The sequence below is a fragment of the Ruditapes philippinarum genome, unplaced genomic scaffold, assembly GCF_026571515.1.
Source record: "Ruditapes philippinarum isolate M1 unplaced genomic scaffold, ASM2657151v2 ctg6799_1_1_1_1, whole genome shotgun sequence".
Taxonomy (NCBI): Eukaryota; Metazoa; Mollusca; class Bivalvia; order Venerida; family Veneridae; genus Ruditapes; species Ruditapes philippinarum.
Window position 1 is genome coordinate 4,179 of NW_026865855.1, and position 26,609 is coordinate 30,787.

General features: G+C 32.8%; 2 protein-coding genes across 2 annotated transcripts; both read right to left on the bottom strand.

Moving 5' to 3' along the window:
- Window positions 1-3,551: 3,551 nt before the first annotated feature.
- LOC132730565 (rhodopsin, GQ-coupled-like) lies at window positions 3,552-26,609 on the bottom strand. The gene is made up of 3 exons (XM_060716526.1): window positions 25,819-26,609; window positions 5,625-5,718; window positions 3,552-4,289 (listed from the first exon to the last, which is right to left on the bottom strand). Exons 1-3 carry the CDS (start codon window positions 26,446-26,448, stop codon window positions 3,961-3,963), a joined length of 1,053 nt encoding a protein of 350 aa, XP_060572509.1. The 5' UTR covers window positions 26,449-26,609; the 3' UTR covers window positions 3,552-3,960.
- Window positions 9,136-14,835, bottom strand: LOC132730564 (rhodopsin, GQ-coupled-like). The gene is made up of 2 exons (XM_060716525.1): window positions 14,215-14,835; window positions 9,136-9,180 (listed from the first exon to the last, which is right to left on the bottom strand). Exons 1-2 carry the CDS (start codon window positions 14,833-14,835, stop codon window positions 9,136-9,138), a joined length of 666 nt encoding a protein of 221 aa, XP_060572508.1.

The following is a 26,609-nucleotide window of genomic DNA, read 5'->3' on the forward strand; positions in this document are numbered from 1 at the left end:
TAGCGTAAAAATGCTCTGCTGTTATGCTCAGCTGGCTAAGCAATCTAGCGGGGCATTCCAAAATATAGTGTAAAAAGCTCTGCTGTTATGCTTAGATGGCTAAGCAATCTAGCGGGGCATTCCAAAATACAGTGTAAAAATGCTCTGCTGAATTGCTCAGCTGGCAAGGCAATCTGGAAGGGCATTCCTAAATATAGTGTTAAAAATGCTCAGCTGGCTAGGCAATCCAGCAGAGCATTCCTAAATATAGTGTAAAAATGCTCTGCTGGCAAGCTCAGCTGGCTAAGCAATCTAGCAGAGCGTTCCAAAATAAAGTGCGAAAAATGCTCTGCTGGTATGCTCAGCTAGCTAAGCAATCTAGCAAGGCATTCCTAAATATAGTGTTTAAAATGTTCAGCTGGCTAAGCAATCCAGCAAAGCATTCTGAAAATTAGTGTAAAAATGTACTGCCGGAATGCTAAGCTGTCTAGGCAAACAAGCAGGACATTTTTAAATAAATTATAAATTTCGTTGGTCTGCAACTGATTATTTGGCACTCGTAGACTTTCTAAAATATTTAGTGCCAATGCAGATAATGACATTTTTTACTTCTACGGGACCCTTAAGTGTCTATTTCTTTGGTCTCCGACTGATTCTGGGACGATCGCAGACTTCAGGAATTTTTGGTGATAATGCAGATAATGACATTTGTGAATTTTTAGGACCATCCAGAGTCCATTTCGTTGGTCTGCGAATGTTTCTGGAACACTCGCAGACTTTCAGAAATTTTCGGTGCCAATGGAGATAATGACATTTTTACTTCAAAAGGACCATCCTGAGTCTATTTCGTTGGTCTGCGACTGATTCTGAGTCACTCGCAGACTTTCAGGAATTTTGGTGTCAATGCAGAAAATGATGTTTCTGACTTATTGGGACCTTTCTGAATCCATTTTTTTGGTCTGCGACTGATTCTGAGGCACTCACAGACTTTCAGGAATTTTTGATGTCAAGGCAGATAATGACATTTTTTACTTCTAGGGACCATCCAGAGTCCATTTTTTTGGTCTGCGACTTAATCCTTGACAGTCACAGACTTTCAGGAATTGTTGGTGCCAATAGAGATAATTACAATTTATGACATTTTTTACCATCCAGAGTCTATTTCGTTGGTCTGCGACTGATTATTGGGCACTTGCAGGCTTTCAGGATTTTTTGGTGCTAATGCAGATAATGACATTTTAGGGTAAAAATGCTTTGCTTATGACTAAGGGGTCCTTAAAAGTTAAAAAGTCATGATCTGCAATGGCACTAAACATCCTGAAAGTCTGCGAGTCTCAAGGAATCAGTCGCAGACCCAAGAAATGTACTCTGGCGGATCTCTAAAAGTCAAAAATGTCATTATCTCCATTGGCATCAAAATTCCTGAAAGTCTGCAAGTGTCCCAAAATCAGTCGCAGACCAGCGAAATGAACTCTGGTGGGTCACTAGAAGTCAAAAATGTCATTATCTCCATTGGCACCAGAGATTCCTGAAAGTCTGCGAATGTCCCAAAATCAGTCGCAGACCATAAAAATGGACTCTGGCGGGTCCCTAGAAGTAAAAATTGCCATCATCTCTATTGGCACCAAACTCTCCTGAAAGTCTGCGAATGTCCAACAATACGCTGCAGGCCAATGAAATGGACTCTTAAATGTCCCTAGAAGTCAAAAATATGATTATTTCCATTGGCACCAACCATTCCTGAAAGTCTGCGAGTGTCCAAGAATCAGTCGCAGACGACCAAAATGGACTCTTGAGGGTCCCTAGAAGTCTTAATTGTCAATATCAGCATTGGCACCAAAATTCCTGAAAGTCTGCGAGTGTCCTTCAAAAAGTCGCAGGACAATGAAATAGTCTCTTAAAGGTTCTTAGAAGTCAAAAATATCATTATTTCTATTGGCACCGAAAATACCTGAAAGTCTGCGAGTGCCTCAGAATTGCCTAGAAGTCGAAAAATGTCAATACAACTTTGGCAACAATAAATCCTGGAACTCAGAATTAGTCTGCCAACTGAGCATTCCACCAGGGCATTTTTTAACTATATTTCGGAATGCCCTGCTAGATTGCCTAGCCAGCTTAGCATTTCACCAGAGCATTTTTACACCATATTTAGTAATGCCCTGCTAGATTGCATAGTCAGCTGACATTCCACCAGAGCATTTTTTCACTATATTAAGGAATGCTCTGCTATAGTGCCTAGCCAGCTGAACATTCCACCAGAGCATTTTTACACTATATCTAGTAATGCTCTGCAAGATTGCCTAGCCAGCTGAGCATTCCACCAGAGCATTTTTTCACTATATTAAGGAATGCTCTGCTATAGTGCCTAGCCAGCTGAGCATTCCTGCTGAGCAATTTAACACTTTATTTAGTAATGCCCTGCTAGATTGCTTAGCCGGCTTAGCATTCCAGCAGAGCATTTTTACACTATATTTCGTAATGCTCTGCTAGATTGCCTAGCCAGCTTAGCATTCCACCAGAGCATTTTTACACTATATTTAGGAATGTCCTGCTAGATTGCCAAGCCAGCTTAGCATTCCAGCAGAGCATTTTTTTCACTATATTTAGGAATGCCCTGCTAGATTGCCTTGCCAGCTTAGCATTCCAGCAGAGCATTTTTACACTTTATTTCGTAATGCTCTGCCAGATTGCCTAGCAGCTTAGCATTCCACCAGGGCATTTTTACACTATATTTCGTAATGCTCTGCTAGATTGCCTAGCCAGCTTAGCATTCCAGCAGAGCATTTTTACACTATATTTAGCAATACCCTGCTAGATTGCCTAGCCAGCTTAGCATTCAAGCAGAGCATTTTTAAAATATTTAGTAATGCCCTGCTAAATTGCCTAGCCAGCTTTGCATTCCAGAAAAGCATTTGTTCACTTTATTTAGTAATGCTCTGCTAGATTGCCTAGCCGGCTTAGGATTCCAGCAGAGCATTTTTACACTGTATTTAGTAATGCTCTGCTAGATTTACTAGCCAGCTTAGCATTCCAGCAGAGCATTTTTTTCACTATATTTAGGAATGCCCTGCTAGATTGCCTAGCCAGCTTAGCATTCCATCAGAGCATTTTTACACTATATTTAGTAATGCCCTGCTAGATTTCCTAGCCAGCTTAGCATTCCAGAATAGCATTTGTACACTATATTTAGTAATGTCCTGCTAGATTGCCTAGCCAGCTTAGCATTCCAGAATAGTATTTGTTCACTATATTTAGTAATGTCCTGCTAGATTGCCTAGCCAGCTTAGCATTCCAGCAGAGCATTTTAACACTATATTTAGTAATGCACTGCTAGATTGCCTAACCAGCTGAGCGTTCCAGCAGAGCATTTTTTCACTAAAGCTAGGAATGCTCTGCTAGATTGCCAAGACAGCTGAGTATTGCAGCAGAGCATTTTTACACTATATTTAGGAATGCCCTGCTAGATGCCCAAAACAGCTGAGCATTACAGCAGATCATTACTTTCCCTATATGAATTGAAATGCCTTTTTGCTTAGCTCACTGTTCACTGCTAACTTCTCACATACTATTAAATAGTAGATTAGCATCGTTGATAGAAATCCTCGAGGATAAAAATAAAATTTAAATTATTACTTTCTATATCAACTAAAAAATACATTTTCAAGAATAAACAGAAGCCTTCATTTCACGTGAAATCCAAAGGATTCCATATGAAAAAAATCCTGTATTTTTGTATGGAAATAATAAATTATTATATCTTTCATTTTCCATTATGATAAGTATTATTGGACTTCTTTTTGTTTTTCATCAATGGTACAAAATTTTAACTGTTATGTTCAGCCATAGTGTTGTCTTTTTTTCTTTCAAAAATAAATGTTGTGCTATCATCATAATTTTGATTGGAAACAAATATTTCGTTGTTGTACCATTTTGAATATTTACTGTACTTATCCTTGGTGATTAGACAAAGTTAACAATATTTCATAGTTTAGATATCTTTCCGTTAATGTTTGATTTTTGAGAAAGCTGATTCTTCACGCGGAATGTACGTGCACTGTCAAGAGAAATTTCAGAATCCCGTTCATTATTTTCTTTTTTAAATCTTCGTAGTATTTTAAAACGATCGATAAAAGCGTCTCGAAACTGGCTGTTGTGGCAGACGTAAACCAAAGGGTTCCAGATACAAGCTGTCTTAGCCATTAAACACGGAAGTTGAACAAGCATCGGTGAAATTGTTATCAGGTCCATGTTGAAAAATGACTCAAGAAGGCTCACTACTGCATAAGGCATCCAACTGACAAGAAACGAAACTGAAAGAAGAAAAGGGAAAACAATAGAAGCATTATTAGTTATGCAATATCTAGATTGCTTTAGTTGAACACGATTCTGCCTAAACGTTTGATGATTTAGTTGATGGTTAAACAAGATATGAATGTAATAATGATTCAAATCAGTACTGAGTGTATTTTTTTCTGAGTAGTAAAGTAGAAGTTTGCTTTGTCCTACACTTCTAATGTTTTCTGTATTGCATATTTTTTGCACATAAAATTATAAACTCATTAAAATGATATTTGTAAATTATTACAAAGTTTTTGTCTGTAAATTTTATGCTGAAAATGATAATATTTTTTTTACTATATACTAATTGAAATACCACTACTATCGCTATTCATTCTCTTCTACTTTTGCTACCACCACTACTACTTTTACTACCAATATCAATGTTACAGATAACGATAATAATAAAAATAATAAAAAATGATGATATGTTGATGATGATACAGGAATCATTAAAATCATTTTTCTATTAAAATTATGATTGAGAATTACAACAAGTACATGTACTATATTACTATACTTATATATATTATGAATTTGTATGAATTTGATATTTTAAGTGTACATTTATATACATCATATATATCCACAGTTTTAAGCTAGTGTCTACTGAATGCACTGTTAGCTCTTTACATACATTTAACCTGCTCTTAGTTACCCAATGTAAAAGAATAAACTCTGAACGGTTAATTCGTATATTTTGTTAATCTTGACACGTATGTAACATATCATTGTTCAGATAGTGTACGTAAGTTACAGCAGAAATAATCATCAATGTAGAGTAATTGATTAAAACGGTTGTCGGAATTGTCAGTTTCAAAGAACAACAAATGCATGGCGTCCTTGAGCACTATCGATAAACAGCTGAACGGCTGACTGATATATTGTCTTTTATCAATCAAACATACTACTACGTGTATATGCAAACATTTGACCGATTACATGACAAGTTTATTTTCACAATAAAGTTAGGTTCGGGAAGTTTAATGCTATAATCTCTCTGATCAAGAACGTGCGGTCTTACGTCTTCAAAGGATTCATAGTAACAAATTGATTGATTTAACATAATAGTCGTATGTTAACGATTTATTTATTAATTGAATCAGAAGGGAAAACAAGTCTGCCAATAAAATTCATGATATTACATTTTGTGGTATAATATTTCTATGGAAGAAGTAAGGCTGTGATAAATATTCCATTTACATTAATAGAATAGCTAATAAAATTGTATTGATAATCATTTGAAATTAGACTCGTTCTCTCCTCATTCGTCAATTCTCATTGTTTTATATAATTAATGTACTCACGAATTGTAAGGGCAACTGAAATTGTCACTCGGATATCCCTCCGCACTCGTCGTTGTTGTATCCAAGTAGAATGATTTCTTTTTTCCCGCCATATCTGTAAAAGAATGTGTGTTTCTAATTAAGCATACAACATATGACTAATATATAATATTTCTTAATTAAAAGATCTTGTTTAAGGAACCCTGCGATGGCATTTTTGCAAACCTTCTAAACGAATTTAAGACAAAAAAACCGTTTCAAACTGTGTTTGAACGAAATGTTTAATTTCACGATTTTCCTTTAATTTCACTGAAAATGAAACGATATAAATAAAATACAATTCGCTTTATAAATTTGAAACTCGTATTTTCAAATGCACTTTCCAATTCCACCTGAAAAGTACAACTGAATATTTTTTATAAAATACTGTGACGGACACTCTTAAAAAAGATATTACAAATGTTGTAAAATTGTGAAATGGTATGTCTCTTAATTTTCCGCTCTGGAATATTTGCTTCTTTGAGACACTTGCTTACATGACTGTATAACTTATGGATTCTTCTATTGTCATATTTTTATCAACGAAAAAGGGCATTATTCAATATCATGAATGTATAGAATAAATTCTAACAAGATTTTATCCCTAGAATTTTATTTTTGTTACGGTGTTGATTAAGATAATTTGGTTAAGGGAACTGCTTATGAATTGACATGGCATAAGGGATAATAAATAAAATGTAGATGTTTGATGATAGTTTTATATAGTACAAACCACTGTGAACTAAATAACAACAACATAAATTGAACAATGTCAAACCTATTTTTACATATTTGTAAAAACTACACACATTTACCAAAAAGTCACCATATCTTCGTTAGTTTTGATTTCGAATTTGTAACGTCGTTGATGTTCTAAAGGTGTTGACTATGTAAGTATCACCAACACGATACATGTATGTAAGATAGATAATGAAAGAGCACATAATTACAAGAAAGTTTATGTTTAACGTTTCACTGCAGCATTTATCAAATTAAAACTAAATGTTGGCTTCTCTTAACTTTTTTTCAAATTATAAGGTTATACGTAAATCAGTAATGCTCAAATAAACGAATTGTTTCATCAAAATATTCAAATGCAAAATTTAACAGAAAATCAATGCGTATTTAGTTTAAACATATTTTATTCCTTTCAATTTTTTTACAATATGTACAATGCAAAGATATAGAGAGAAAAATATATAAATACATTTTGAAAGAAAAAGGGTTGGACCACAAGTTCAAATAACATCAGTAAATCGGTCCGTCCCTAAATCAATGCGTGCAATTACGGCATGAAAACAAAATTGCATGCATTTATTTTTGTTAATTAAAATCTTATTGATTGTTAATTTCTATTTTTTTTATGCCATCCTGCAAATGGTTAAACCAGTATCGGTTGTATGAGAGTGTATGACCGTATATTCAACAGTTTTAGTAAATGTATGTTTGATGTACTAATATAGCAATGTCAACTGATAAAAGTTCAATACAAAATGATCATACAACCTGAGGTAATTATTTGCACAATGTCCAGCCTCTACCTCATTATTCTCTATATAATGTTATATACAAAGTAAATAAAGTCATATCCTTGTTATTCGATTGTTGTGTATTGATCACAACCTCTGTTATGTTCTCATTTAGCAGTTGTCCTCCTTATGTTCCATTGGAAATCACTAAATCACTAACATACAATTCTTCTTCATCACGTTGACAAGGAAAGTGTTTGCATTATTAAAACGGTACGATTTATTTTGTTACTTATACATATTATACCAGAAGGCCCCAAAGAAAGCCCGTTTTTCTTCAATTTGTATTGAACATATTTTAAAGGATGTGCACCTTCATTAACAAAAATGATTTAGATGGCTTTAGAACAGTTATATATTGCAGTACATGTACCATGAGATACGCATAGCGGGAAGGGGATTATAGGAATGACTTCCGTCAGTCCGTCCGTAACACTTTCGTGACAGCTCAAAAACTTTTAAACCGCTGAAATGTTTTTGAAATAACTTACCACCATTACAAGACGATGCGCAAAGCGCACTAATTGGGTTGCTGTCCCAAGGTCAAGGTCACACTTGAAGTTCAAGTGTTAAAATGTGTACATTTCGTATCCGCTCCATAACTTTTAAAACGCTGAAAAAAGAAAAACTTGGCACAATTGATCGCCATCATGAAACGATGTGCAATGATTGGTTTGCTACCCCCCAAGGTCAAGGTCACAGTTTAAGGTCAATTGTTAAAAAGTCTACATTAAGGTCAGCTCCATTACTTTTAAACCACTGGATTTTTTTGGAAATAACTTGGCACAAAAGATTACCATTATAAGACGACGTGCAGGGCGCAAAACTTGGGTTGCTACCCCTAAGGTAAAGGTCACACTTTAAATAAAGTCAATGTTAAAAAGTCTACATTTCGTGTCCGCTCCATAACATTTAAACCGCTGAATTCTTTTTTAAATAACCTGCCAGAAATTATCATCATTATGACATTGACATGATGTGCAGAACGCAACATCCAGGTTGCTACCACAAAGGGCAAGGTTAAATATTGTCCATAACTGTTTGACTTTATGAAATATTTTAAATAACTTGGCACAAATAAGTCCGCTGCCGATAAATTCCAATGGATATTTACTTTAATTTTCTAGAGTAATGTTAGTTTTTTATCGTTCATGCTTAGTAAAGTATAAATAGAAAGGAATCATTGGAAAATGTATTTTTTTTTACATTCACCTGTTTACTCATTATATACCCTTGGATCACCAAGACACCAGTTTGCCGGCAATAATGATATAAATGTGATATCACATATTGTATTTTCACATGAAAACAAATGTGACCAGACTGAAAGTACAAATAAATCAATTATCTACCCACAAGTTCCATTATAACCGTAAATTGTCAGCGGGATTTATTTTATAACAGTTTGCTAATCCAATATGTTTCGTGAAATAAAATAACCTCAGACTGTAGAGATTGCTTTCGTTCAATTAATTCAAACAATAAAGCATTCCTGGATGTGTTTTAATTGTTTATCCCTTTAACAGTAATAGTCTAAATTCCAAGACGGATCAAGCTTTTGATGTCCCCCCCCCCATTACATAATTGTAGGAAAGGCTTTTAAGAAAAATAAAGTACGAAATGATTTCTTAACTATTGCAAAGTACCTCTACTTGTATGAATTTCTTCAGGAAAATAATAATGCTTTGAACATTTAAATAATTGAATTATTGTTTTATACATGAAAACATGTAAGATATCAAAATCACAAAATTAAAATGACATATAATAGATGAAATCGCTTCATGCCAGGCAGTATATATTGCTTGAAGTACTTCAAAATGCATTATTGATCAACTTCAGACAATTTACCACAATGCATAACTTTTACAATTCACAAACCGGTAGTATAAGATTGATGTACGTTGTCTACAAAAGATCAATGTCTATGTATTATCAATAATATATGTTTAATTTTCATACAATTATGACGCTGTAGGAAGTCTACTTACAGTCTTGTTGTAGTATACCTAATAAAACAACAACAACAAAATAACAGCAGCAAACCAACTTATGTTACACCTACATTATATTTTATGTTACAATTATGACTAATTGAACTAAGAGTGAAAACTGACCTAAATGTAGTATTGAATATATTAAACGCAGGAAGTTATACCACATTTAAATTGTATCTGATAAAACTGCAATAAAAATCAACAGACGCTTTCCATTAACTTGAATATTGTTATCTTCATGTAATGTTAACATTACTGACAAGCTGGTTATGACAATCATTAATGTAAGCTTTTAAGTAAGTAAACAAAATTGCATCTTACTAAAAAGCATGTAATTTACTCTGTCAAATAGGAAATAGCACCATTTTCTTTAAGATATAAAAGTAACTTCGTAAATGATTGCCTTTATCATTTGTCTTTAAAGTTATTAATTGAATTTAATTCATTCTCCTGATAATCATAGTTTTTCGTGAAAAAAATAAAGTTTTTGATAAGAATAGCTTACTTATCTCGTATGTACCTTGCATCGTTCAGATTATGATCATACAATGACTTAAAGGTGACCCATCGGAAGCCTTAATCACAACAAAATTAACTGAAAATTCCCGACTCGGTTTGATTGAGTATGTCCATGAGAGATAACAAAAAGTGCAACATCTCTCGTGATCCCTTGTACCGGCTTAAGCGTTACCTAATTTTTAACTCTTTTTTCTTTTTTTCTGAATAATACCCTTTGAAATTTCAAAATAATCCATTTGCAAACAGCGTTTTAATACTATTGTTGCTTTGCAATCACCAGTGTCAAAGAATATTTTGCTTAAATTATGAAAATCATCTATTTCATATTAATAGATATGGTAACCTAGATACATTAAACCTTTACTGGAAAGACAAGTAAAAGTCTAGGTTCTTGTACTTTTCAATACAGGACCAACGATAACTTTTGACCCAACCCTTTTGTATCTGCACTTGATGAATATGTTTGTAAAATTATAAAATATTATTGTGTGTTTTGTACAATAGAATATTTAATATGTGTTTTGACTTAAAACAGGCCTTGCGACCAAAAAATAATTAATCATATTTGTGATATTTTAAAGAAACAAAAATTATTATGCATTACAATTTAGTATGTCTTTTAATGTAGGGAAAATACAAATATATTTGAAATGATAAAATATGTCTTAGTTTTCAAATTTCTCGTCTGGGCCGTTTGAATTTCAGTATGTTATTAATCATCCGCACAGCTTAAGCAATGATTTTAGATTTGTCTTTGTTTTTGCAGTAGAATGAAAAAATAAAATATCTATTAAAATTATAGTGTATACATGTATGTGCTTTCAATAAGTGAACAAATCTATCCAATTGGATTTGATGCCAGACGGAATCATATCACCAGCCTTGTTTGGTTATTAAACCGAATGATTACGTACTTGAGAAAATATATAAAACACGACAGTTTATGTTTATTGTACTTGAGATTATAATATAATTATAATCTGTTTTTGTATATGAAGAAAAAATAGTAACCGACAAGGAAATTACAAATCAAAGAAAACCAATAAATGATTGATTAAAAGGCCCATTAAGTAAAAGGACACAGGGGAAGGGGAAAGGAGGCTCGGGGAAGGGGGGGGGGGGCAAAATTAAAAAAAAAACAAAGGGCAAAGGGCAAAAGGGAAGATACTTACCGTAGACGAGAAAACAACATATCAAATCATTTCCTCTTTTAACCTTGACTTACATTTACGTTCTATAAAAATGTTTTTCGTGACAAATGCCATTTCTGATGTTGACACAAAGTATACCATGTCAGCAATATCTATCATAACCAATTGCTTATATGACAACATCACTAGATGTCCTGTTGATATACATGGTGATATTAATTATCTTTCAATCAATCAACTGCAATGTTTCAGCTTTTAGTATATAAATATCTGGTAAAAGTGATCCATAAACAGCATTAATATCAGTAAAATTACATAAAAATTGTTGACTCGGTTTGATTGACTGTGTACACAGTGCAACATCCATCACCCTCCCTCGCACCGGTCTGAGAGGTAAACATTCCTCGTTAGCAACAGCTCTAAAATCAACAATTGTATGAGAATGTTGCACATGTTGTTTTTTCAGTCAGAAAACATAAATAAAAAAGGGTTTATGTTCCATAACAAGAGCTTTGACATGTTCATCTTTGCAGTGCAAAGTCAAAACTTTAAAAACTTTATCTTTAAATGTTCCCTTTAAATATGATTTAATTTCACATTAAACATACACATTTCTAAAATACTTTTTTTTAGTTTTGTCGCAAGTCGATCAAGTATATATACTTATTTAGAAATTTTTTTAATTAAAGATCCTTAAAAAATTAGGAACTATTTAAAATATAGCCATTGCATCGTGTTTTGATAACTATAATGTAAAAAATACCGGTTTTCCATCATTTGCCTTTAAAATTATTTCCCATTGGCGACGACACTAGCTATAATTCTATCATTATCCTCTTTTAAGAACAAATGTTAAAATAATTTGGCTCTCCTATAAACCCTTAAATTATAGCATGCTTGCGGCAAATGATACAATCAATGTGACCATACAGACTCATATTAGGCGGCACTTCCATATTTTAACAACAGGATGTATTCTCATTATTTTACCAACACACTAATGACCAATTAAGTTGAGGATACATAAACCAAATAACAATATATGTAAAAACATGTTGGAAATGATCTTGGTCGAGATATCGACATTCTGAATAACTCATCTGATTAGGAGGTTAATATTTTACACTTGTCTAAACCAATCTGTTCTTATCTCTTGCAAAGTCTCTTTCAAATTAAGCTTGGTAGTTTTATGATACAATTTATAAGTTTACAGCGTATATTTATAATATCAACATCACGACATGCCAATTTAAATCGCCGATTCTCATGTGCTGTATTGTGAATTTGTTTGTTTCTCTGGCTTTACGACGCACTAACACAGTACAAGTCATATGGCGCCGAAACATTTACTATGATTTTGGATAATCTCGGTGTTACAAACTTCAAAGCAACACCAAGGATCATAACCGCTGAAGCTAAGATATACATAGACTCCAGTTATTCGAACCCATGTAGTTGCCTCTTATGATCACGCAGGCATAAACGACGGTAATTCTTATGCCTCAACAAACCCCTCAGTCACAAGGGGCAGTATTATGAAAAGATATACTTAATATTATAAATGTCATTTAGACTTTAAATTTTTTTTATTATTATAAACGAGCTCAGAGAGCAAGAAAATAAATATTTTAGCAAAAAAGCATAATTATAAAATAATATTGTAAATGTTCATTTCAGTTTTTGTTGCATTTCAACATCATATTTTAAATTAATACTGTGACTGTAATTAGAAATTTATGAGAGATTGCAGCAAAATAGAGAGAATTAAGGAATCCCTAAAGAAAGCACAACAAGACAAAATTGAAAATGTTGCAGGCTCGGTTTGATTGAGTCTGTTCATGGACGGTAATGGAAAGTATAAGTTACCGTCCACGTCCCCTAGCACCGGCTAAAGCAGAGCCGGACAAAATCACCGTAAAAATTGTTGTTTTTTTTTCGACCTTCTTTCATAAATGATATCTATTATAATAATAGTCCTATTAACACATGTTAATTGTTTGTAACACCTAACTGGCGAATACTGGTATTTTAAGTAGATTTCTTCACATAGCAGTTAGAGCTACAGCGCAAACGCCATAATGTGTCATGCAATTAATTGTATTTTATAAGGTTTTTGTTATCGTGAAGTACGTTCTTCTATTGTACCTGTAAATATGTTAACACCCATCGTGACAACTGTTACTGATACAGGTCATGGACATTTTGATACGTTAAAATCGTCCTGTATATGTAGGTTATACATAGATAATTATTCTTGTTTATGTCAGTAAATGAATGTGCAATAACGTTTTTTTATTCTTATGTAATGAATTGTTATTTAACATTTTATGCCATCAATCTCTTTAGTTCTTATTAAATGTTTCTTTATAACTTACACACAAAAATATTGATATATCGCGTATTTCATAGAAGAGAAAACAAATCAATATAATGTTGATTGATATCACTAGAAATATATATATACAAGAGAACAGTTAAATTTTACTTCGACATGGCCCGTCAACAAGTTAATTACTAGGAAATGGTACAAATGTAATCGGAAATCAATGATTCAATTCAAAAACAGTACGATAAACAACGTATATAATTTGACATAATAAAATTTCTTTCAAGATCAAAACAAATTCGGTAAACTTAGAATAATGATGATGATAAAAATAATAATAATAATAAAATACAATCAATATAACGTTGATTGATATGACTAGAAGTTATATATGTTTGGAAGAGAAAAGTTAACTTTCACTTCAATAAGGAAGCTTATATTTCTGTAATTATCTTTGTATAAGCCTCATTATAATGATTATTATTACTACTTTTATTATTATTATTATTGCATAAAATATTATTGTTGACATATTTGTCTGCACTAACTACAATGTACTTGTAATTTCGAAGTTTCAAATGAGCGGCGGTGTAACAACGCAAAATGTCCGTTCCGCAACACGGTCGTATGCGGTCGTTTGCGTTGCAAATTATCCACTTAGTAATGTACTTGTTATTTTAAAGTTTCATGTAAGCGGCTTAGTAAGCCTTGTGCAAGCAATATGGTCTGAGTTACGACCGGAGTGTGCACGAATCATAAGCTATTGAACAGTGAGACTGGCAGGTGATCAGAAGAGCAAGCGACTACATGTAGTAGGCTAACAGACTGACCCAAAGGAATATCGCCGACTTTAATAACCAACTGAAAGAATAGTCCAAACTCATCCATCATTTATATGCGATAAATTACCTTATTTATAAAAATGAACTTCCATGATTTCATGCATGCATATTTCTCAACTTTTTTCGGCAATTAACACCAGCTCTTCTTAACTAATAAACAATTTTCTTTCAGAGTTATGACTAGTACTCGTAAATGATATAGTATTACCTTAAATAAAATCCCAAAGTAACAATATGCCATAACCACAAGTGGGGTGAACAAAACGCAAACGTACAAGGCGATCGTGTACGTCAAGTCTTTCATCCTTTGTGATCTCCAATTGGGTGCACAAGATATGTTTATTCCTTCATGGGCAAACGATCCCCATCCTATCAGAGGGGTTATTCCCCAGAATAAACCTAAAATAAAACACGCCATGATACAAAGTTTAATGTTTCTTCTTTTGTACATTCTTGTTTTTGTTCCAAATATCATGATGAAATAGCGATGAATGGACAGTCCAGTTAGAAGGAATATTGAACTACTTCCTAAGAGCGTAACAAGAAATCCGTCCAACTTGCATCCGTACAAACCAAAAATATATTCTTGCGCAAAGCTTGCTATTATCAAAAACGGAAATGCGCCGACAACGATAAGTAGATCGCACACTACCACAGAAACTATCCAAAGATTCGTTTTACTTTGTAATTTCTTATCTGAGCTATAAAGCACCAGCACCGAAATATTTTCAAAAAGAGCAAAAACAAACAAAACAGACATTATAATTCCTATCACAACTGTATATGCACCGTGCTTAGACAAATACATAGACGCGTTTGAACTATTCATTTTTGTTTTATATATTTCTGTTCATTTCATTTATTCTCTGTGTATTATATTCATAAACATTGACAATCTCGGTCGTTTCTCATTGTCACAAACAGTTCTTATCATCTTAATATAAAAACCGAGCATATTGATACACGTCATAAATTGCAATACCAGAACAGCATAACGATTATCTGGTGACTATTCGGAGGACCAACTTAATGCCAAGTTTTCCAATAGCAACTAGTCACTTTTTACGTATTGTTGATACGATCGAAAACATTGTTAATAAGTAACAACGACATTTTAGCAAAAAAAAAAAAAATTTTCCCTCAAGTAACATTATCTCCCATTAAACTACCCCATTTAAACATACATACACTTGATTTTCTTATAACCAAAGATTTTATTATTCTATTGTAGAGTACGAACATTTGGAGCAAAAATCTACATTGATTTATAAGCATTACTTGCCGGTTAAATTTGAATGTAAATTTGTTATATTTGTCAGGATTATTATTTTATTTTATTGACCATTTATTTATGAAAACATTAACGCGCTCACTTAAATATTCCATTCACCTGCGGTCCGCCTGTTCTATTCGTTTTATTTAAGAGAATCTGTTATACTGAATATTCCATTTGATATTTTGAAAAACCACACTAGCTTAAAGAAATATTTGTCATCAAATCTGTAACTGCACAATTGGTAAGCTACAAGTATTTACATTACATTACTGTTTCTCTTAATTTTTGCATGGAAATGACGGAGAGCAGCAATGCAAACCACTATTGTTTTGTATTTTATTCTACTGGATTGACCCTACATTCATTGTTTATTTTTGTAGTTACACTAATAATTAAGGTTTTTTTAATATTTTAAAATGGTGCCATATAAAAATTGGCATACCTAACCAAATTAAGTCTAAAACATACTAAAAAACAAAAAATATCACAAGAAAAACACACACATAATGCAACTAAAATAGTCGAATATCTTCAATGATGTTGAAAATGAAGATGAGCAAACGAAATGGACCTTCTTCATCTCGGTCTCATGATACACATAAAATGTAGAAATAAAAGAAACGTAGCTTTCCTTATTGCGTTGTAACGCTAAGTTTACATTTTACTATGGAATGATATTGAGGTTAAAATTACGCAATGCCTGCTTACTGTTACAATTAACTCATTGACACTGCTATTGTGCTTATTGGTACAGTCACTATGCATGCTTGTACTTTCATCACGCTTGTTGACAATTACACACTTCCTGCTTACTGTTACAATTACTCATTGACATGACACTGCTATTGTGCTTATTGATACAGTTGTTATGCATTATTTCATCACGCTTGTTGACAATGACACCATGCTTGCTGGAAGTTACAACTGGTTTGGTGTTTAGTCCCTGATGCCCATTTGAGTGAATGACAATGCCATCTAGCGTAAAGGTTTTTTCATCATGCTGTGCCAGTGGTTATCTTTTTTAATTTGTAATGCATACACAAAGTGATCAACCAGTTTGGAAAATGTTATCAGGCACTAGGCAAATATAACTAAGCATAATGTCATTTCAAAACTATGTCACATTTTGATAACAGGGGGCGCTATGTTCTAGTCGTGTTTCTCCGTAATTTGTATATATGGAAAGATTATCGTGGATATCCGAATATATATAGACAGATCTATCAATAGTAACTTCCCCTTCTTTTCAATTTGGCATTTGTCGTAATTTTATATAGCAAAAAGATTACAAAAAGACTGTCGGGCTATTCTTTTACCCGTAGCATTGACAATATACAAGTTTGCTTCTTTAAAAAGAAGCCTGCGAGAGGTCTTTTTGCTGCTGTGGAAAATTTGTTTAATTCGAAAATATTTGGGGATATTTTTGCATAACAGACACAATGAATGTTATAAATAACAATTACTAAACAAAATAGAATTTATCATATACAATGTATATTGCAATGAAAGTTTGTTTAATATTTCATTTTTTTTTAAGTTTTAAAAGATTATATGCCGGAGAAATGGACTTTTTTCTTGGTGCATTAGGGATACTTTTTCTACAAAAAAAAAAAAATGTAAAATTACTCAATGTAAATTAAATGATATATATCATTTACATTTGTATTTCAAATACAGTTCCCTTTGTAGAAAAATTATATACATATTAGAAGTATTTTCAAAATAAAAAGTTCTTGTAAAGTTCAATAAGCAAATTTTCGGTCACTGTTTTGTTAAATATAAGGAAGCATTTCCTCTACATTTACCAAAACGAGTATAAAGTATGTTAATCAAACAAGTTTACATAAAAAATGTTGATATCATTTGATTGGAATAAACAGTAAATACTGTTATATACTGTTATACTGTTATATACTGTTTATTGGAATAAACAGTATATAAAGCTGCATGCCTCCAACAACAATTTCAAAAGAAAATCAAACTTGAGATAAAATTTGTGCCATTTGCGCCAAAAAAAAAATATCCCTTTGCGTTATTAACATATACCGGTTCAATACACGGTTTCTTTCGGTCATATAATATGTTTGTTTGTTTCATTGTACGCCTTTCCCCAACAGTATTTTAGTCATATAGGCGGGTAGTTTCCTAACCATCGTTCCTGGAGAGTTACATCAGTACTAGAAAATCTTCCTCCGCGCTAAACTAACAAAAAAGCATCTCCCGGGGATCGAACCCACGCCAAAGAGTTTCCTGGATTAAAAATCACCGACTCTAACCCCTCGAACACGGAAGCGGTATATATAGTGTATGATGATATTGTAGCTATAATGTTCACTGTAACTATTTATCAGAACATGAAATAGTAAAACGTTATTCAGAAAACAATACGGTAATCGAGTTGTACAGTTACGGAATGAAGCATCCATGCACGTAGTGTTAAGTAACGTAAATGATATTTTCCGATTTTTCTATGTACCGATTTGTTCACTTCGATGTTAATTTTCCGTTTAAGTTAAGCGTGGTTTGAAACGGGGCATGATCAAAACATTTTTTGTAGACTGCTCCTAATGATTTTACGCTTAAAATGAGATTCATTCACTGCAATCAGATACGCAAAAATGGATGCGGCCAGCAATCAGTCTGAACACTATGGAGAGGTCTGATGACCAAGTATGTATGCATGCCATAACGTCCAAATATATGCCATAACAATTATAAAAAATTGGCTGGACTGGACTGGACTGTGACAAGTAATAATGATGGTATATCTAATTTGAGTAATTTGATTTGATTTAGGGGCGCTCGCCTTCTACATCTCTTAAATTAAATTGTTTTTTTTTTAGAAATGGAGGGCTCGTGAAATTCCAAAAATTAAGTAGGGAGGTGGGGGGGGGGGTGATTCCAGGGATCCGGGATCGTATTAGATGTAGAGGGAAAACTAATAAACTATTTGTACACAATAGTATGAATACACAGAACGGATGCGGTATTTCGGTCTAAACTACGCTAAAAAACTAAACATGTAAACAAATAGTAATTTAATGCTGGGAGTTGTTGAAAAGTTTATTTTCAATATATGTAGTGAAAGTCCACCTAGAATAAGTGAATTCATAGGTACAAAAGCAAACAATACATTATTTATATTTTTATTATTATTGTTGAAGAAACCGAAAGTACAAAAAACCAACCTGTTGACATTTAGTTGGATTTGTTTATAATTGAACATCAGTGGGCATATTTAAATTACAAATTGTTGTCAGATATATTTTCAAGCAAAAGAGTATCGGAGCAGACATTAGATGTAAAACATATACATTCGTTTTACATTATCTCTGTTTCTGTTTACACCTGAAACCACGAGGTTATCATAGATAATAGCCGAGGCAGTTCCTAATATATTTGTATAATGATTATTGTTGTAATGAAAGGCGATTTAAAAACGTTAAGTTTTTATTTCTTATTGTATGTAATAAACGGCAAATTAATCTAACTTAGGATGTAAATATACTAAGAGCTATTTATTAACAAACTAAAAATGCGGAAATCACAATACTTATAATTATATGCCCAATTAATTGAAATTTTTTTAGACTAATACATATAGGGATCCCGGGATCTGACCAATTTGAGAATATAGACTATATTCTTAAATTGGTCAGATCCCGTGATCCCTATATGCTTTGATACGATCCCAGCTTTTCTGAAAACTATATTTTTGAACTGGCCAATTCCCGGGATCTTTATATATTTAAATACGATCCCAGCTTTTCTGAAAACTATACTCTTGAACTGGTCAATTTCCGAGATGCCTATATGTTTTAATACGATCCCGGCTTTTCTGAAAACCACATTCTTGAACTGGTCAATTCCCGGGATACCTATATGTTTTAATTCGATCCCGGCTTTTCTGAAAAATATATTCTTGAACTGGTCAATTCCCGGGATCCCTATATGTTTTAGTTCTTGAATTGATCAATTCCCGGGATCCCTATATGTTTTAATTCTTGAATTGGTCAATTCCCGGGATCCCTATATGTTTTAATTCTTGAACTGGTCAATTCCCGGGATCCCTATATGTTTTAATTCTTGAATAGGTCAATTCCTGAGATCCCTTTGGGACACAACTGATGGGAAACGGGTTAGGCAACAGCTAATTAAAGTCCGGTATATTTCGCGGAAACTACGAACGTGCGCCCCCTGGTATCAAGATGTGATGTGCAAATTTGCAGTTCACATTATGCTTACTTTCAATTTGCTAAGTGGCTGATTGCATCTTTCATTTTGTTTCATTTTGTGTGGTCACATCGTGTGTATTATTCTAGGTGCATTATAACTGTGCAATAATGAAAAATCAAAGCTAATATACAGTCCGGCATGTTGAAATATTTCATTACGCTACATTCAGCCATATTGATATCAGAGACTAAACACCAAACAAGTTGTAACTTCCATCAAGCATGGTATCATTGTCAACACGCGTGATGAAAGTGCAAGCATGCATAATGACTGTACTAATAAGCACAACAGCAGTGTCAATGATTAAATTGTAACATTAGGCAGGAAGTGTATAATTGTCAACGAGCGTGTCAACAAGCGTGATGAAAGTGCAAGCAGACATTGTGTCATTTTTACCTGAATATCATTCCATATTTTACAGATACACATTAACTTTAAATACATATCTTATGCACATTACTGAGTACTGAGAGGTTAATAGAATCAAACATATTATTATGTTAGTTTCATTTTTAGAAATGTCATTGCCATGTACCGACTATCAAGTAGCTAAAAAAAATTGGGTATGATGTTGTAAGTCAGTCTAATGACGGTATGTGCATTTATCAGGTTGCCATGTACTGACCGAAATGTAAAATAAAAAACTCAGTAGTTAAATCTGCCGAGTTATTGCTTCTACGGAGGTCCTTTAATTATAATGTTAATCCATTACTCATTTGAATTATTCAAAGTTTCGCATGATAATATATTGCGTATGAACCATTCAAAATATTGTGGTTTTAAGCAAAAATCAAAAGACAACTGCTTTTGTGTTATTTTGTCTTTAATTAAATAATTTAAAAACAAAACTCAAACTTAACCGAAAAAAACAACAACTAGATACAAAACATGTAACAATTGTTTACACATGCCGTTATCTTGATACCTCTAGTATAAACCCAAAAGGTTTCCATTATCATGTCATCACGAAAAGGTGCGCCAGCAGATGAGAAATAACTTAAAATGAGGTCAGTCTTCAGAGGGGGTTGATTTGATAATCACGATTGTAAAAGGAAAAATAAACAAAAACGCTTGCCTTCATCTCGTCTTATTCACACATTTGACCAATTGACGTAAATATTTTTTTCTGGCAGGTATAATCGATTGGTTTTGTTTTAAATAAAAAATGTTCCTTTACTATTTCATGTAAAACGTGTTTTGTTCAATCGAGAAAGTACGAAAACGATAATATGGCCAACAAAATATTTGGTATTGATCTTGTCATCTAGAAAATCGCTATATTTTGTTTAAAATTTTAACTTGTAGAAATGTGTTGATGAATTCTCTCTAAAATGTGGCCACCTTGAAATTCGAACGACAGATTTTAAAATAATTGTGTCTAATATTTATCCGTGGCATTTTCTTATTCAAATTATTACAATTATTATTACGAATTGTCAAACCACTGAAGAAAGCTAAGATAAAGTAACATCGGTGACGCCGCCAGGATGAGGTTTTGGGGATATTTCTTTCCCCAAAAAATATAATAGTTCTAAAACCAGTATCAAATTATGCCCGTCTTAGAGTAAACGTTAAAATTACTTGCAAAAGTCAAAATAAGTTTACATTTTGCCATAGTAGCTTAGTTCAGTTTCATATTCTACTTTTATTTAATGAATATTCAATGACACACAAATTTCCATAAATATCCCATATAATTTTTCAGTTATGCTCAGATCATAAAAATATCGGATTTGTTTATCCACTTAATTCAGAAATAAGAAACGTCCACAGCCATTTCCCACATTTTAGCACTTAAGATAACGGTACAGTCTAGACATTATCATTTTTAGCTCGACTATTCGATAAGAATAAGTAGAGCTATTGCAGTCACCCGAGCGTCGGCGTCGGTGTAACCACTTATGTTAAAGTTTTTGTAATAGTTCAAATATTTTCAAAGTCCATTGACATATGGCTTTGAAACTTTGCACACTTGTTTACCATCATGACCCCAACCTGTAGACAGGAGGAGGTAACTCTATCAAGCATTTTGACAGAATTATGCCCCTTTTTCGACTTAGAATTTACGTTGAAGTTTTTGTAATAGTTCAAATATTTTCAAAGTCCATTGACATATGGCTTTGAAACTTTGCACACTTGTTCACCATCATGACCCCAACCTGTAGACAGGAGGAGGTAACTCTATCAAGCATTTTGACAGAATTATGCCCCTTTTTCGACTTAGAATTTACGTTAAAGTTTTTGTAATAGTTCAAATATTTTCAAAGTCCATAGACATATGGCTTTGAAACTTTGCACACTTATTCACCATCATGACCCCAACCTGTAGACAGGAGCAGGTAACTCTATTAAGCATTTTGACAGTAAATTATTATTTTAGTTCTAGCAAAAGCACTAAATAAGCGAAAGGTCTACTATTTTGCAGAAAAAGTATTGATTTAAATCTACAACAAATGGTACATAGATTTCGAAAATATGTTTCTTATTTCCAAATCCTGCCAATAATCACTTAAATTATCTAAGCATGTGACTTTTTTTTCAAGTACTGAAATCCTAAGGCGTTTTATTTTTCTTATTCTATTTAAATTCCTGTTATCTGTATTACGTATTACGTACAATTGTTTTTTACGTTGTAAACTTTCTATTTAATAAGCATTGAACGACGAGAAGCGAAATGTTTGGAATCGATATAATTGTGTCTACAACTTTGATTTATAATTTTAATGTTAAAACTTTTGCTTAATATTTATTGGGGAAATAAAGAACGACGTGATTTAAAATATTCATTACCTTTTTTGTAAATTTCAGTAATTAAATCTCCATTTTCATTTAAATAATAGAGTTCACTTATTTTCTTAAACATTCGATTAATATTCTAAACATTTGCAAGAAATAAATACAATTTGTAAGTGAGGATTTCTTGTAAAAAATAAATCAGCTGTTCAACTGAAGCACATAAAATATATCTATTATGCTATAAAAAGTCATGTTTGTACAAATTAATGACGCTTTCTAAACATGATTTTGATTTTTAAATTTTCAAACTTTCAGGCTGACCGTCGAACTCATCTCCTCTGCTTATAGTTCTCTCTTATGTACTATAAAAGGCTAATAAGAATTACAAGTAATGATATGTAAAATAATATTGATAAAAATAGACAACTTAATGTGAAGGTCATTTATTACGGTGATCAATATTGTTAATTAAATATTGTCACCTGAGAAATCTGCAAAGAATGTGTTTCACTTCTAATTACATTTTGTTACTCCTTCTTACAGTGTAAAGTGACAATTAATATTATTTTTTAATGATTTAAATCTGAAACCTTTTCCCTTAATTAACAAAACAGCTCACAAAAGGCAAAAATGTTTCAAAATTTAAAAAATATATGATTACTGTTACTATTCAAATCTGTGATAAACAGGCTTGATTTGTTTATCTTTCTACATTGTATTTTTTTAATTCAAATGATTGTACAATTTTGTCTAGAATGGTATTTTCTCAATGTTAAAAGCACAAATATATTAGCAACCGCCAGTTTTATATCAAAACAAATAATAGTAATAAGTTTTTTTTTTACATTGATATGATTGAAAGAGATCATAACTTTTTGCCTCAGACTACTCACTTTTCAAATCCCAGATCTCACTTGTATGATGTTCGACAGATCTGACAGTCTTGTCGGCTGGTAAACCTTTGAAGATTTAAATGAAACCTAAATACCGGTGCGGGGAGGGGGTTAGAGATGTTTTACTTTTACATCATCTCTCTTAAAAAAAACTCTATGAAACCAAGTCTGTAATTTCCATATAGTATTGTTGTTTCATTGCTGCCGAGGGATCACCCCTTTTCAAGATTTCCAAGAAATGTGTGATTTTCTCTGGTAATTCAATTACATTGCCATTTTAAAGTGTTTATGTTTCAAATAACGTTTTAGCAATAAAGATTTGACATCATTAATTTGCGTTATGATTTGATTAAAATTTAAAATTTATGACCTGTATAAGATTTTATCAATACAAGAATTCAACTGAACTTGTTATTCAAATTGTAATATTGTTGATGTAAAACACATTAAAATATTTAAAAATGAGGTCACGGAAGTCACTTATTACTATGAACAGAAGTGTTCTGTCCTGGTTTTATTGATCCTTTCCACGAACGGCACGTCCCAATACACCTAAACGGTTAAACATAAAATTATTTTTTAGTCAGAAATTAAAAACATTGACAGGCAATACTGTAATTCGAAGTAAACTGGATATATTTTCATTTCCATAATATAAGTCCACTATACAATAGGACAACTACAAACTACCGCGTTAATTCACGACAGCTCATTATGGATCATCAAATGACAAATATAGAGAAACTGGAATGCTCTTTAAATCAACGGCAATTGAAATACAAGAACAAACGAAAATTCTGTAAAGCCTTTTCTCACACAATATCTATATCAATACAAGTGTCTTTTGAATGAAGTAACACAATATGATGCTTTTGATTTAAAAAGAGTGATTTTGTAGTCGAAATATATTTTAATGATCTTAGTATACATATTTCACCAGTAAATAAAAGATCTTGATGAAAATAGTTAGATTCTGATAAGAAGAAATAATAACCGATTTAAACAGCTAAAATAGGAGCGAACTAGGAGCGATTGTAGGTGTAAAAACGTTTTATCTTCTTATTAGCGTCAAACGCACTTGGTCGTTGACTACCTTTTTGTAAGGATGGGTAAACTGTTATGCAGGTAGACCCCGCGAGGTTTAAATATATAGTTAAATGAATAGTTAAATAAAATGCTAATGGTGACATAATAAGCGATATAAACTGTCAGAAATTTCAAATTTAGGCATTATCATGTTAATCCATTTTGCCAATATTTATGAGCCCTCGTGACGTATGAGTTTATTTTTGTCTCGAGCTGTATTGTAAATATAACCTGTAAAATAAATTGATTAGAAATCAATTTCCTTGTTTCCATCAACAGTAGAAAAATGTGAATTGATTTAGTTTATACTAGTTTGTTTCAGTTCGATTGTATTGGAAGCTTTAAGCTTATTGAAACACTATCGAATTCGTTCCTGGAATTAACCAGTACTTTAGCAATTAGTGTAAAATTTCTTGCTCAAGTAAAACCCCAGTCACACTAGAGCTTGTGATTACTTGCGACCACCGGCGACTTGTAAAACTGACGATCATCAGCGATTGTCTGCGACCGAAACCATTTTTGAACAGATAAATTTACTTTTGCGACTATCGTAAGACAAGTCATCATTGTCAATCGCACGACAGGTCATAAGTAAACGTACGATGGTCTCAAGATTGCCTGGGATTTCTTACGACTACCCTTGACATAACATGCGATCACCTACAACTTGTCGTACGACCGTCACACGATTACTAAAGACTACTTAAGATTATCAGTGACTAGTGGCAATTTTGTAAAGACTGTCGTAAGATTGTCGCACTTCCGAACGACCATCGTGCGACAGCCTTAAGACCTTATAAGATCTCTAGCGAGCCTGTTTGATCGCAAGGAGGTTTTTGTGCAAGCTCAAAAACCTCTCTACGACTGAAATTGGTCGTGGGACCTAAAATAAGATAACCTGCGACTGTCAAAGATCATCGATGACCGTCGTAAGACGTTTTAAAGATTGTCCGCGACCAGAGGTCACTGGTGATCGTGAACTGGTCTTCACTGGTCGTAAGCTCTAATGTGACTGGGGCTTAAACAACGGCTTGCCTCCGACGGGGTTTGAACCAACGCAGCCGGTAATCCTTAGATTTATACTAGACTGGCGCGTTAATCTTATTTTTTTAATTAATTAATTTAAGTATAGAAAAATAATTACATTGATTAAAAACATATTGAATTGTATATTTCTGATAAAAGCATATATCCGGATACTTCTGCTTTTCTTACATGGGTCAATATGAATATAAATGTGTATTTAAAATAAAACATACATTCATATAATTATAATGGAGATACTTGTAAATGTATGACATTTGATGAGATACACATACGCTTATATGGTATTCATTTCGTTGTCCATTTGTTTCGTAAAATGTAGGAAAGGGCAAAATGTAAGGCTTGAACAATCTTGGTCATGCATGCGACAAACACCTCGGACAAAGACAGTGTGACTCAAAAAAGGTGCTGAGCTATTTTGAAGTTAGAAACAACTGTTGCTATAAACAAAATGTCAAGTAATTGAAGATAGAAATCGCTATCATAATAAATACCAATAAGAGCAAATGGTGCAATATGGCAAATAAAATTAAAAATTTACCTTTAATAAAATCCGAAAATAACAATAAGCCATTATCAAAAGTGGAATGAACAAAACGCACACGTACATGGCAATCGTGTACGTCAAGTCTTCAATTCTTTGGGATCTCCAATCCGGTGCACAAGATATGTTTATTCCTTCTAGGGAAAATGATCCCCAACCTATCAGAGGGGTTATTCCCCAAAATAGCCCTAAAATAAAACACGCCACAATACATAGTATGATGTTTGTTCTTTTGTATGACCGTGTTCTTGTACCAAACATCATGATTAAACACCGGTGTACAGACAGTCCTGTTAGAAGGAATATAGAACTAGTTCCTAAGAGCGTTACAACAAATCCGTCCCATTTACATCCAGCCAAACCGAAAATGTATTCTTGCGCAAAGCTTGCTATTATTAGAAATGGAAACGCGTTGAGAACAATGAGTAGATCGCACACTATCACAGCAATTATCCAAAGGTTCGTTTTACTTTGCAGCTTTTTATTTGAGCGATATATAACCAGCACCAAAATATTTTCAAACAGAGCTACGATAAACAAAATAGACATCGTAATTCCGATGATGTTATAGACCAGTGTAGAAGTACCGGACTTCATGTGATACAAAGAAGTATTTGAACTATTCATTTTTATGATTTATTTCATCCCGTGCACCGTCATGTGATAAACAAAGAAATGTCTATAAGTTTTGTTCTACACAATACTTGTTCCACTTTAAAATTTTACTCCGTGAAAAGTAAATTCCCATTGTAAGAATATTTTCACTACAGCTAATAAAGACAACTGTT

What these genes read in the sequence shown, in the direction of transcription:
- LOC132730564 (XM_060716525.1), bottom strand. Translation starts at nt 14,835, where the DNA reads ATGAATAGTTCAAACGCGTCTATGTATTTGTCTAAGCACGGTGCATAT. An exon ending in ACTTTGGGATTTTATTTAAG is followed by an intron (nt 9,181 to 14,214) that starts GTAATACTATAT and finishes TTGTTTTATTAG; the next exon opens with GTATACTACAACAAGACTGT.
- LOC132730565 (XM_060716526.1), bottom strand. Translation starts at nt 26,448, where the DNA reads ATGAATAGTTCAAATACTTCTTTGTATCACATGAAGTCCGGTACTTCT. An exon ending in ATTTTCGGATTTTATTAAAG is followed by an intron (nt 5,719 to 25,818) that starts GTAAATTTTTAA and finishes ATTCTTTTACAG; the next exon opens with ATATGGCGGGAAAAAAGAAA. An exon ending in TTCAGTTGCCCTTACAATTC is followed by an intron (nt 4,290 to 5,624) that starts GTGAGTACATTA and finishes TTCTTCTTTCAG; the next exon opens with TTTCGTTTCTTGTCAGTTGG.